Source organism: Oncorhynchus kisutch, linkage group LG29 (genome assembly GCF_002021735.2).
Source record: "Oncorhynchus kisutch isolate 150728-3 linkage group LG29, Okis_V2, whole genome shotgun sequence".
NCBI lineage: Eukaryota > Metazoa > Chordata > Actinopteri > Salmoniformes > Salmonidae > Oncorhynchus > Oncorhynchus kisutch.
This window is the reverse complement of record NC_034202.2, coordinates 34,042,214-34,056,182: the sequence shown is the minus strand read 5'-3', so window position 1 is coordinate 34,056,182 and position 13,969 is coordinate 34,042,214. Positions and strand designations below refer to the sequence as shown.

Sequence of the window (13,969 nt, the reverse complement as noted above, 5' to 3'; positions counted from 1 at the left end):
CTGTTGGGAATATACTAGTAGACAAGGCAGTGGTTTTGGTTGGACAGTTTGCTGATGAGAGTGGTTTGAGGGAGATGGAGTTTGTCCCTTCTGTTGTGATAGAGGATGTTCCTCCATGGTTACTCCCAGATCCTGTTGATCTAACCTTGGTAGAAAAAATGAAAGATTGGTCAGAACTCAGTGATATAGGGAAACTGGTTGACAATTACCAGTGGCGACCCGTCATTCAGGGCAGTTTTGAGCCCTACATATTTGGCCTGTTTTGCATGATATTTTGGCATTAATACGTGTCACATATCAGTTTGCAAAAAAATATGGAGCGTTGCATCATGATTAGCAACGCCAAGTCGAAGGTAGAGCTCCAAAAATTCTAGCTCCTTGGGTGCTGCCATAGAGTTACATTAGAAGTGCCCATCCAAGAAGGCTCAAGGTCATTGGCCACAGATAGAATGATGCCAAATCACTTTATATCTACAGTAGCTTTGATTGGACTGATCATGTCAACATCATACTTTCTAAATCTTAGCTAGCAGTCATCATCATGAATCAAGTCGACAATCTACTGACAAATCCTTTTTAATCCTTGTCATATGAAGAGAAATAATGAAGAGAATTTATAGATAAAACGTATCAGTGCTCACCGGCCATGGACATAAACATTACACAACAAGTTGGAAATCGCAAATTCAACAATGAGTGGTTTGGAAGGAATCCGTGGCTAAGTGCAAGCATGGCAAAGCAATCATTAGCCTGCTATTGAGTGGAGTGTTTGTGTGGTCCCAAGTCTAAGATTAAGGGTTTCTTTTCCTAGTTTAAAATGATAACCATTCAACATTGGCCATGCTGTCAATGGAGCATGATTTGTGCCGTACTCCAAACAACTGTTAACTCAGAACTGCAAAATCTGACTTAAGTGAGTTCAAGGCAACTGGGAACTCGGGAAAAACGAGCTAGGACTGGGAAAATACGTTTTGAGTTCCCAGTTGTCTTGAAAGCACCATAAATCCAGAGAATGGCAGATTTTGATGACAAAATTTGCCCACGAAGGACTGCCGCCAAGGTGAGTCCAAAAATGTATTGTATGGTGCTGCATAAATGATGTAATATGCCACTACTACACCCATTCTCTCAATTGCGCTTAAAACATTGTACATTGAACTCTTCATTACATTTGATTGGCAAGCATATGAATGGTTTGTGCCTGGAGTGCATGGTCGATGAAACAGTGGATCATGTGTTGTTATATTGTTGTAAGTATGTTGAAGAGAGGGAAAGATTGAAGTTTAGGGTCATTGAGGTCAGTTGGAAGGGATCTGGGGGATGGTGGAGGGTCTTAGAAGTTAGTAAGGCTCTTTTTTATTTTCTCAGTACTGAGTTAGGTAGGAGGATTTAGGAATGTTGTAAACCGTGATTGACCAAACACTCCACCACAGTAGGTGGCGGCATATACCTTTAACGTTGGTTTGCGGACCGCCATTATATCGAAGAAGAAGAAGAAGAAGAAGAAGAAGAAGAAGAGTGGATCCTCTCGCTTCGTCTCTTCCTCTATGCTGGTAGCTACTGTACTTCTTTGGTAGTCGCTAACTAGCGGTTCTTAGCGTCAACGTTAGCAAGGTACGTGTCCAAAGTTTACTATCCTGCAATGCTAGCCTGCAAAGTGTATAAACGACTTGGAAAAAACTAACTTGCTTAATAATTTATCTCATCGATTGTCAATGTAGCTTCATCGAAGGTCCAAGAAGTCTTCATTCCAGGTCACAGTAATTAGTGCTGCTAGCTACATAAACACAACTGACTGGAATCCACACGAGCTCCGTTGTGTGAGTATTGCATGATCAGATCAACAGAAGCTGAATTATTATTAATCACAGCAATTAAGATGGGGAAATTATAATTTGTGCGGAGTCAATGTCAGACTCAATCAAATAACTCTTATGGTTGTGTTCGGAATTTGTCCATGAACAGTGTTCCATCTACATTTGATTTTCCATTAGCAGACAATGTCTTTGGCTCGGATGTTTTGCCGTTTAAATGGCTATTTGCAACCCATATCGAAAGCACGGGCTCCTTTGGTCTCTGGATTCATACGAACCCAGATTGAAGTGAGACATTGGCTGCATACTGTTCCACAATCGACGAGTTGTCACTGGCAGCTTCAGGAAGACAGCCTTGGTAAGTATTACTCGTTGTATCAGCCCTTTACCAAACTCTAAATGAACATTTTATTTGCTCTATAGTCTCTTTTTGAATACAGCTCCATATGTGTCTGCCCTTCTTTGAGGCTTTTGAAATGCTCCCTGTTCTTTGTAGTTGAATCGGTGCTTGAAGTTCAATACTTGCCTGAGGGACCTTAAATATGCAGTATGTATATTCATAAGCATGTAACTTCACTTTTGCACACTTGCTCTCCGCTGGCCTCTCTCTTAAGCGCTTGTGGAGTCATTTTTAAAAATGTAACCTTTTTATTTAACTAGGCAAGTCAGTTAAGAACAAATTCTTCTTTACAATGACGGCCTGCCAGGGAACCCAGGGAACAGTGGGTTAACTGCCTTGTTCAGGGGCAGAACGACCTTTACCTTGCCAGCTCGGGGTTCAGTTCAACGCTCTAACCACAAGGCTACCTGCCGCCCCTGAACACTAGACTAGATCTAGACTAGATTGTTGCCTTTTTTGGCGGCGGGCGTTATTTCTTAGACTAATGGACCAGGCAGGGATCAGCAACTGGATTCAGCCGTGGGACGATATTTTTTTCTTAAGAGGATTGTCAGGGACCGAAACATGATTACAAATCATTTGTAGACTAAAATTGACCTCAAGAAGCCCAAACATATTTATTTGACTAAAACATCATTTCAAACCTTGCTTACATTTGTGTACAATGACATCTCTGTTATGCGTGGTGTTAGTTTTTAACCTGTTATTAAGAACCTGACGGAGAACTATGAAATGCTCAAACCATGTTTATTCACCCAATGGGTCACACAGTTGAAAACACATATTCACACAAGCACTGGTATAACCCTTCCTTCTATGCTGAGTCTCTTCCTTACACATCTGAACAGCCAATGCACCTCTGTTGCTAGACATGACTTTAGTGATGCATGTTCTGTCTCAATTCATTTGACCCAAACTCAGCCCAAATTCTGCTGTCCTGTTGACTTGTACCAGACTGTGGCCCTTCTCCTTCCAGTAGAATACCTGATGTCTGACAATAACATGTTCTGACAGAATGTGAACATTCTACATTCCCCCCCATTCCCTCAGTGACATGAATAAGGATATTTCATATTTTCAAGTCAGAACCGATCAGTGGGAATATTTGAACAGGTTTCCTAAATTAAAATCACTTATTGATGATTTATTTTTACAGTCTTATGTCCCAAATGTTTTTTATATTAAAAAATATATATACAGTGTGTTTGGACACATCTACTCATTCAATGGTTCTTCTTTATTTTGACTATTTTCTACATTGTAGAATAATAGTGAAGACATAAAAACTATAGAATAACACATATGGAATCATGTATTAACCAAAGGTTTTAAACAAATCCAAATATATTTGAGATTTTTCAAAGTAGCCACCCTTTGCCTTGATGACAGCTTTGCACACTCTTGGGGGGGGGGGGGCAAATTAAACCGACCGTGGGACAAATTTGGGCCGCTAGTTGGGGAACCCTGTAATAGTCCATTTGAATGTTTAAATACAGCAGCCAAAGGATCTCAGAGTTTTTGAAAGAAGAGACCCACTGGGAACAGACGTCAGTTCAATGTCTAGTTTTGATTTACATTTGGTTGAGTAGTCAACTAATGTGGAATCAACAAAACATGTCAGTTTCATTGGATTTAGGTTAAAAGTTGGGTAAAACATTGATTCAATTCCACATTGATTCAAAGTCATCATATATATATACAGTGGGGAGAACAAGTATTTGATACACTGCTGATTTTACAGGTTTTCCTACTTACAAAGCATGTAGAGGTCTGTAATATTTATCATAGGTACTCAACTGTGAGAGACAGAATCTAAAACAAAACTCCAGAAAATCACATTGTATGATTTTTAAGTAATTAATTTGCATTTTATTGCATGACATAAGTATTTGATCACCTACCAACCAGTAAGAATTCCGGCTCTCACAGACCTGTTCGTTTTTCTTTAAGAAGCCCTCCTGTTCTCCACTCATTACCTGTGTTACCTGCACCTGTTTGAACTCGTTACCTGTATAAAAGACACCTGTCCACACATTCAATCAAACAGACTCCAACCTCTCCACAATGGCCAAGACCAGAGAGCTGAGTAAGGACATCAGAGATAAAATTGTAGACTTGCACAAGGCTAGGATGGGCTACAGGACAATAAGCAAGCAGCTTGGTGAGAAGGCAACAACTGTTGGCGCAATTATTAGAAAATGGATGAAGTTCAAGATGACTGTCAATTACCCTTGGTCTGGGGCTCCATGCAAGATCTCACCTTGTGGGGCATCAATGATCATGAGGAAGGTGAGAGATCAGCCCAGAACTACATGGCAAGACCTAGTCAATGACCTGAAGAGAGCTGGGACCGCAGTCTCAAAGAGAACCATTAGTAACACACTACGCCGTCATGGATTAAAATCCTGCAGCACACGCAAGGTCCCCCTGCTCAAGCCAGTGCATTTCCAGGCCCGTCTGAAGTTTGCCAATGACCATCTGGATGATCCAGAGGAGGAATGGGAGAAGGTCATGTGGTCTGATGAGACAAACATTTTGCTTTTTGGTCTAAACTCCACTCGCTGTGTTTGGAGGAAGAAGAAGGATGAGTACAACCCCAAGAACACCATCCCAACCGTGAAGCATGGAGGTGGAAACATCATTCTTTGGGGATGCTTTTCTGCAAAGGGGACAGGACGACTGCACCGTATTGAGGGGAGGATGGATGGGGCCATGTATCGCGAGATCTTGGCCAACAACCTCCTTCCCTCAGTAAGAGCATTGAAGATGGGTTGTGGCTGGGTGTTCCTGCATGACAACGACCCGAAACACACAGCCAGGGCAAATAAGGGGATGCTTCTTACAGAGCCACTCTAGGTCCTGGAGTGGCCTAGCCAGTCTCCAAACCTGAACCCAATAGAACAACTTTTATATATATATATATATATATATATATATATTTATATTTATATATATATTTATATATATATATTATATTTATATATTATATTTATATATATTATATTTATATATATATATATTATATTTATATATATTATATTTATATATATTATATTTATATATATATATTATATATATATATTATATTTATATATATATATTATATTTATATATATATATTATATTTATATATATATATATATATATATATTATATTTATATATATTATATTTATATATATTATATTTATATATATTATATTTATATATATATATATATATATATTATATATATATATATATTATATTTATATATATATATATATTATATATATATATATATATTATATTTATATATATATATTATATTTATATATATATATTATATATATATAAATATATATATAAATATATATAAATATATATATAAATAAAAGAGTATATTATTGTTTTGGTTGAAATGACATGGAAACAACATTGATTCAACCAGTTTTTGCCCAGTGGGGAGAATGCGCGATGGCGATAGACTATAGCAGTTATTTACAGACCCATAAGCATTCAATCTTCATAAAGTGAAGCAAATGCCGTCTTCATCTTATTCTAGTCCTGTATTATTCAAACATGTCATTACAATGATGAAGATAAGAGAATGATTGGCCTAAGAAAAAAACATCACATTTCATGCCTGTTATTCCTGATGGCAATTTCCCTTGTCACAACTGCATTCACGGTTGTGCCATGATCAGTGGGAACTCTCTAATCCATCCCCACTTGGGTGAGCAGATAAAGGTTTGGTAGAATAACCTGTAAAGCAAAATATGTTGTATCTCCTTAACTGTTCTTGTGAATTTTTATTATGTGGATAAGAAAGACCAAACGTGAACATAAGACAAGGATTTTTGAGTATAAGAGCTCCATTCGCAACCACAATGTGAGGAGGAGATGGAGGAGGAGATGGAGAAAGGAGATGGGGGAAAAATACCTTATGGACCACTTGGGCACTCTTGCCTCATCAGGTCTCAATGAGGAATGTTCCTTTCATTTACATTTTTTTTTATTTACATTTTTTTTCTCGCTCTAGACTGCTTTTTATTGTGGTAGATGTTCGACACAGTGTCCAGGTCAAACTGTACACAACAGTGAGAGTCTGATCCTCCAGTAACAGTCTGCTGGTCTTTCAGCTCCTTCAGTCTCCTGATGGCCGACTTCACTGTGACTGCAGATGTCGTGTTGTATGTCCAGGCGCCTACAGCAACAGTCTTCATGCAGGACCCACAGTGCCAGATACCATACTTTTCTTGTTCTTAATATACCCTCCTATAGGCTTTGACATAATGTATCATTATTGTTTGTTTGTGTATATATATTTTACATATTAAATCCTAGTCTGGAACTGGCACTTCACACTTGAATTGGCCAGTTTTTACATTATAGGCTAATATGTACTTGTAAATCTGACATTTTGATTTGGCAGAGCTCAGCTATGGAGGGCTTGTGATGCACTTTGCCTATGTGTGGCTACGGGATCATTGCCACTCTGCCTCCTGCTTCAACAGCAAGACCAACCAGAGGAACCTGGATACAGCAAATGTGGAGCTAAACATACGTCCTGCCAACACCAGAGTGGATGATGAGAATATCTTCCTCACATGTAAGTCTTGGTTTGAAGATGTATTTTCCCAACTGAGGGATGGAAATTATTCTCTACCCAGTTTCTCACATCACATACAGTAGGTGACTTTCTTTGTTTTGATTAATAAATTTAAAAAATAATAATAATTATCCAAATGAATAGCTACAGGTGGTTTTCTTTGGAACCAAAGTGAAGAATTGAGCTTGTTCTTTTCCCTTTTAGACCCTGTTGGAAGCCCACATTATGGAGTAGCCTAGCCTAAAAATGATCTTCTCCACTGCCAAACCTGAGATAGTTATCTTCTTAAAAATAAGCATATTTTGGGGAGACCTTTGACTCTTCAAAAAAGGTTGTAATGTACTGCTGATATTGCTGCCATATGCTTTATTTGCATTACATGTTTGTACAATGGTACATCTTTTCACAAGGCATTGGTTAAACTGTAACCGTTCTCACTTACTCAGTGAGGTACTGAATCTATGTCAGTTTGATGTTGTCAAGAACTCTAAATCCATGCCAGTAGTTAAGCCTATCATTTGATCATTTTCAATGGTGAACCGCAATCCCATTTTCTTTATGGCAGAACTGTGATCTATGCACCTATTGTTACTCATCCATTCTTTTTAACAGTTATTGAATCTATAATAGATGGAATTGTCTTTTTGTTTACCTCAGGGCCTGATGGTCATGTGACAAGGTACAACCTGAGCTGGCTTGCTCAGAACAGCTATGAGGGACAGAAGCAGAGTGCCATGCAGCCACACATCATCTGGAACTCTGACATCTATACCAGTGCCAAGGTGCCCTCTGCTAACTGGGACAAGTTTATGAGCTGTGATGATGAACTGAAAAAGTTCCTTGGGCGCTTTCTGCTGTACGGCATTGCTTTTGTGGAGGGCGTCCCGCCGACTGTTGAGGCCACAGAGACTCTTACCCAGAGGGTCAGCCTCATCAGGTATAGTAAGCCCTTCTGTGATTGCCTGGGGTAGGGAATGAGAAGTGGGGTTGAGGGGGCTTAAAGGTAATGGCATACCACCCACCACAATGCATACAAAAGATGCATGGTTTTAGAGTGGGGGATTTTTTAATAAGGAGTAAGAATAAACGCCCCAGATATCTATTTTGGGAGGGCATTAAAGAAGCTTGATATTTCTCAGGGTTGGCTTGTTTACACTCTTTGTTTTGCAAAGTAACAGTGCTACAGAGAAGGTTTTTGGTTTCCTTAACATCAACTTTGATACGTTTGTCAAGTTAACATGCACAACAGACTGCTCTCTGCAGTTGGAATGTAGGGTGGAATTGTCAAAAGAATGGGCATTGTTGCACTTTGACAGTGTCTCCTCTGCCAGTGTAGTGAGAAAGGAGAGGTACTTTGCCCTCATTAATCCACCAGGTCTGTTCATTAAGGACTCTGCAGGTGGTGTGGTTTTGAAGTTTCAAACGCCTGAGCAAGCGCACTAATCCCTCTTTGTACTGGACTCTACTTTGGGGTGAATGGAGGGAGGAAGCAGCGTGTTATAAGAAATGCATTGCTCGTGGTTGCCAGATGAGGGCATTTTCTTATTCTAGTCCAGTGAGTATATTTGGTTATCAGAAGTAATTGCCGCCCTCCTGACACCCCAAAGAAACAAAATATCACTCACTATTTGGATCACAGTTGCCATTATAATCTTGTTTGAATTGTTATTGTACTGTATAATGTTTTAGGTATCACTTTTGACTCTACTTTTTGTTTTCATTTTTGTTTCCTACTAGGGAGACTATGTATGGCAAGATGTGGAACTTCACATCCGATTTCTCCCGAGGAGACACTGCCTACACCAAACTGGCACTGGACCGTCATACAGACACCACATACTTCCAGGAGCCATGTGGGTATGTATTTAGATGTTCACACATAGATGGGTGTTATTTGAACTGTATTGGAGTAATCATGTCAGGTCAAAGTAGCAAGGCAGTACACATGTTGATCTGTCTATTGGTTAGGTTGAGATTCCTCAGATAAAGACACATGTATTTAAAAATATTCACTGTTTACATAAGTATTCAGACCCTTTGCTAGGAGATGCAAAATTGAGCTCATGTGCATCCTGTTTCCAATTGATAATCTTTAAGATGTTTCTACAACTTGATTGGAGTCCACCTGTGGTAAATTTAATTGATTGGACATGATTTGGAAAGGCACACACCTGTCTATATACAGTCCCACATTTGACAGTTCATGTCAGCGCAAAAACAAAGCCACGAGGTAGAAGGAATTGTCCGTAGAGCTCCAAGACAGGATTGTGGCGAGGCACAGATCTGGGGAAGGGTCACAAAACACTTCTGCAGCTTTGAAGTCCCCAAGAATAGTGGCCTCCATTATTCTTAAATGGAAGAAGTTTGGAACCACCAAGACTCTTCCCAGAGCTGGCTGCTCGGCCAAATTGAGCAATCCGAGAAGGCCCTTGGTCAGGGAGGTGACCAAGAACCCGGTGGTCACTGACAGAGCTCTAGAGTTCCTCTGTGGAGATGGGAGAACCTTCCAGAAGGACAACCATCTCTACAGCACTCCACCAATTAGACCTTTATGATAGTGGCCAGACAGAAGCCACTCCTCAGTAAAAGGTACATGACAGTCCGCTTGGAGTTTGAGAAACAAGATTCTCTGGTCTGATGAAACCAAGATTCCATTCTTTGGCCTGAATGCCAAGTTTCACATCTGGAGGAAACTTTGCACCATCCCCATGGTGAAGCATGGCGGTGGCAGCATCATGCTGCGGGAGTGTTTTTCAGGGACAGTGAAACTCGTCAGGATCAAGGGAAAGGTGAACGGAGCAAAGTACAGAGAGATCCTTGATGACAACCTGCCCAGGACCTCAGACTGGGGCGAAGGTTCACCTTCCAGCAGGACAACGACACTAAGCACACAACCAAGACAACTTAGGAATGGTTTCAGGACAAATCTCTGAATATCCATGAGTGGCCAAGCCAGAGCCCCGGCTTGAACCCGATCGAACATCTCTGGAGAGACCTGAAAGTAGCTGGGGAGGGGGGGACAATTTAATCTATTTTAAAATGAGTCTGTAACCTGGAAAACGTCAAAGGGTCTGAATACTTTTTGAAGGCAGTGTATGTATATAGGTTATTGTGTTAGGCTATTACAGTGATGTTACAAAAATTGACCGTTGTAACAACAGATCCAGCATTAGCTTTTTAAAGACATGCTCCAGAGCTTTGGCGACTTGTATGTATTTTTAAAACCTCCCACTTTGGGCTGAATGCGTCAATGTGGAGTTCATATATACATTACTGTCTTATCTCAATTAGCCATGAAATCCCTAGTTTGAAAGGGACTGTTTTCTGGAAGTCATTTTCCCTGCTTTTTCCCCCACGTGGACCAGCTACTAGCGATTTGAGGACTAGCCAATGAGATTTAGCCATTTGAGTGACCGCTACAAAGACTCGCACACACACACAGCAGAGCGAGAGCAATGATGTGGTGCACATATGTGATATGGTAGGCCATTTTCTGGGACCACTTTTGGCTTGTGAGCGCTACTTTCTGAACTACTGGCTAAAAAGTATACAAAAGTACCGGAGAATCTCTTCAACTGATAAGACACAAGCCAGACGCACATTGCTATGCCACAGACATCTTGATAAAATAAGCTGTAGTACAACATGAAACTAAGCTCTCCCTTGGCCTCCCATCAAATGACAGGGCAATAGCCACCTACTGGGCATTTCATAATATCATGTGACTTACTTTGATGCCATTGACTTTGACTTGCAGGATCCAAGTGTTCCATTGCCTTAGGCATGAGGGAACAGGAGGAAGAACACTACTTGTAGATGGATTCTATTCTGCTGACAAAGTGCTCCAGAAGACGCCTGAGAACTTTGAGCTGCTAGCACAGGTTCCTATCAAGCACGAGTACATTGAAAATGTCAGCGACCACCATAACCACATGATCGGCATTGGCCCTGTGCTCAACGTGTATCCCTGGAACAATGAGGTGTACATGATCCGGTATGACCAGTCTGTTGTAATTTGAGATGTGTATGTCTCCCTGAATGTCTTGCTTTAAACATATCTTCCAACGTCATTTGCCGTACAACCTTACATTAACCAGCCTTGGTTACCTATTAACTTACAATGTTGTATGCGTTTGAAAAATTATACACCCATCAATACAAATGAACTCACTTTGGAAGGTTCTTAGTAGAAGGCTCAGGATCTGGCGCTCATACGCAGGGAAACTTGTGTTATTCCAGCTCCTTTGAGATCAATGTTATGAATTATATGATCTGATATTGAGTATTAATATGGTATCACCTTCTGTTTGGTCGCGTGTCTTACAGATACAATAACTACGACCGTGCAGTCATAAACACAATCCCCCATGACATTGTCAAGCGATGGTATGTGGCTCACAGAGAGTTGACCACAGAGCTGAGGAAGCCGGAGAATGAATTGTGGATCAAACTGAAGCCTGGAAAGGTAAGGAAAAATAGTTGCCTTTTCATTGATCGAGACAAAGGATTTAGCACTACTTGATCAGTTGAGCTAGATATTGACATTGGGGGTTCCCTCTTTCTGTAAGGTTGTCTTCATTGATAACTGGCGTGTCCTGCATGGCCGGGAGTCCTTCACAGGCCTGCGGCAACTGTGTGGCTGCTACCTGACCAGAGACGACTTCCTGAACACTGCCCGCTCCTTGGGTCTGCACGCCTAAGTGAAGAGTCACCCTGAGTCTTCAACCTTTCCAGCCAACACCAAAGTCCTTTAGAAATAAAGCACCATCACCCAATCAGTCATACATGTTTAAGGAGATCGAAAAGTCTTGTAGAATCTAATTGTTTTTGTATGAGCATTTACTGAGTGAAATCAAGTATTTCCACTGCATGAATGCAGTTATATATTGTTAATGCGGAACTAAATTGTACTGTACTTTAGAAATATTCTCCACCCAGAAATATTTTACATGATATTGTTAGACTTGTTGAAGTCAAGAAAATGGACTGATCTGTTTGGGATTTAAGATTTGTTGACATGCATTATGCTCTTGTCACAACAATCATCTTTTGAACTGGAACTTAACATATTGAGGTGTTTAACTACATTTTTGGCTTTGTTTTAGGGATTAGTTTCTAGTATTTCTGAAGTACTTTTGCTAGTCATTTGTTTATGAATGTATTAGGAAATGTTGCCTTGTTTACTTAATGAAATAAATTGGGTGATTTTTCAGCACCTTTTTTCCTGATTTATATTGGGTGACTCAGCAATTTTTTTTGTCAAGCCCAGACAAAACAAGGGAGTTGGTTATACATATCTGATGAAGCCATATCCAGCATTAAAAGGAAAGTACAGAGCCATGTTAACTTGGCAAAATGTTCTCGAACGTCGCAGATAGCAAACCCATGAATAGAGCCGATGTGATTCCTTAGTCTACATGTCAGAGAGGCATGTTTGATCTACATTGAATTAGGCTATCAGAAGTTGAACGTTCCAAAACGTCAAATCCTGCTGAACGCGCCCCAGATTAGTTATTTGGTCTGACTGTCATGCATAGACCATGTATATATAAAGGTAGCATGTTAACAGAACATTTATTTTATGTTGTCTCTCGAGCGCATAGAATTACACATACTACCATATGTGTTGAAACACCGCTCGAGCGACGCTCACTGTTCGACCTTTTTCTCGTTTGGTTGGATTTGGAATGAACTATCGCGAGGCTTGGTGAGGCGCTATGGCCTTTTCTTTAAAAGTCATGCGTACTGGGTGCCATCCGGGAGCCCATTGAACACACACGTTGTCTCAAGTCAGTTGCACAGCAGACCGAAGATGGCGGACGTACAAAGTAAGTAGCCCTTGCACAGTCTAACAGTACAATCTTATTTCAAAGTAGCTAGCTACAACTGCTGTGGAATTTTAGGTCTTTGTTGTATATGTTTATTTACTAGGAAATTGTGAAATGCTACCAGCAGCACTGCATCCAACATTGAGGCATGATAAAACAGGCGGCCACGTTCCCATTAACTTCGCATGGCCCATCGTAAACCATGTGGTTATCAAACTAGCTATACTTATAGCAGTATTTTAATATATGTATCTAGTTTAAGTTACATGCGCATACTCCCGGATCATGGAATTGCAATAGTGCTGAATTCTGATGGTAAGATGCATAACTAGCTAACTTTATCCACTAAGTCGTCATAGGTAACGTAGTTACTAAATACCGTTAGTTGGCTACTGTACACATCTAGGTGGCAAGTAACTAATGACGAAGTTAGCTAACTATCAACAAAGTACACGATGTTGTGTAACAGTCGTGCTCAACGGTAGCCTCGGAACTTTATCCTAGCTAGCTAGCGTTACGCCATTTTGTTAATAATCACACGCAACTAAAGGTTTCATCCAGACGCTGAAAGCATGGTGGCCACGTGGTCTGAAACGGTACAGCGAATTCATTAATATTAATTAACGACTAAGTTAACTTGCTTACTTGCAATATCTGAGTTGTATATGTGTCGTTATACACGTTTCTGTAACTGCGGACACCGTACATAATTGGGTAAAATTGACCCGTGAAGGCATATTCACACAAAGTACCACGTGCCCGTCGTGTCTGCCACGTGGGAGCCCGTTGCCAAATCGAGTGTTGGTATGCTGGTGAGACAGTTCTTAGCTATCAATTAGCCGGGTAAACTCAAGCCTCCGATTGGGTTTAGTTGTATTAGTCGTATTTACGGGATGTGCATGGGTATACATCCAACGAAGTGCATACACTATGCACAAGTTTCTTCTCGACAATGCACTTCTGTTGAAAACTAAGGGGAATCATCCAGTATGGAAACGTCAGAACAAAAGATGTTTGTTGCTGGCAAGTAATATTATCCATTTGTTTTTTTCCTTTCAAGTGAACTCTGCGAAAAAGCAGAAGAAGAAGGAAAAGACAGTTGCTGTTGATGACGTTGGGGTAAGTCCTTACAGTAATTGACTGATGCACCAGTTGCTACAAGCTTTGTTCACTGTTAGATTGAAATGGTATATACGTCAAGGTACATTTTTCCTAAATTCCTATTTTTTGGGGTACAGGATATTCAGGAGAGTGGAGATTTCCTCATCAAACCAGAGTCCAGAGTTGCTAGTCTGGACACATCTCAATGGCCTTTGCTGCTAAAAGTGAGTTTGCCT

The 13,969-nt window shown here is 40.3% G+C and overlaps 2 protein-coding genes across 4 annotated transcripts in view; both read left to right on the top strand.

Annotated features, from left to right (window-relative positions):
* Window positions 1–1,479: 1,479 nt before the first annotated feature.
* LOC109873804 (trimethyllysine dioxygenase, mitochondrial) lies at window positions 1,480–12,036 on the top strand. 3 transcript variants are annotated; one of them, XM_020465522.2, is made up of 9 exons: window positions 1,480–1,614; window positions 1,722–1,820; window positions 1,998–2,172; window positions 6,628–6,804; window positions 7,462–7,741; window positions 8,542–8,661; window positions 10,562–10,798; window positions 11,131–11,269; window positions 11,373–12,036. In XM_020465522.2, exons 3-9 carry the CDS (start codon window positions 2,001–2,003, stop codon window positions 11,502–11,504), a joined length of 1,257 nt encoding a protein of 418 aa, XP_020321111.1. In that variant the 5' UTR covers window positions 1,480–1,614; window positions 1,722–1,820; window positions 1,998–2,000; the 3' UTR covers window positions 11,505–12,036. The 3 variants fall into 3 exon arrangements, with proteins under 3 accessions (XP_020321111.1, XP_020321114.1, XP_020321113.1); XM_020465525.2 differs by having other exon boundaries at window positions 6,335–6,804; XM_020465524.2 differs by having other exon boundaries at window positions 1,995–2,172.
* Window positions 12,037–12,514: 478 nt separating this feature from the next.
* The window catches only part of LOC109874157 (H/ACA ribonucleoprotein complex subunit DKC1), a 7,797-nt gene continuing 6,342 nt past the window's right edge, over window positions 12,515–13,969 (top strand). Inside the window, exons 1-3 of the mRNA XM_020465965.2 lie at window positions 12,515–12,632; window positions 13,693–13,751; window positions 13,871–13,957. Of these exons, the coding sequence (XP_020321554.1) occupies window positions 12,617–12,632; window positions 13,693–13,751; window positions 13,871–13,957 (162 nt within the window). The 5' untranslated portion in view covers window positions 12,515–12,616. The remainder of the gene's footprint in view (window positions 12,633–13,692; window positions 13,752–13,870; window positions 13,958–13,969) is intronic.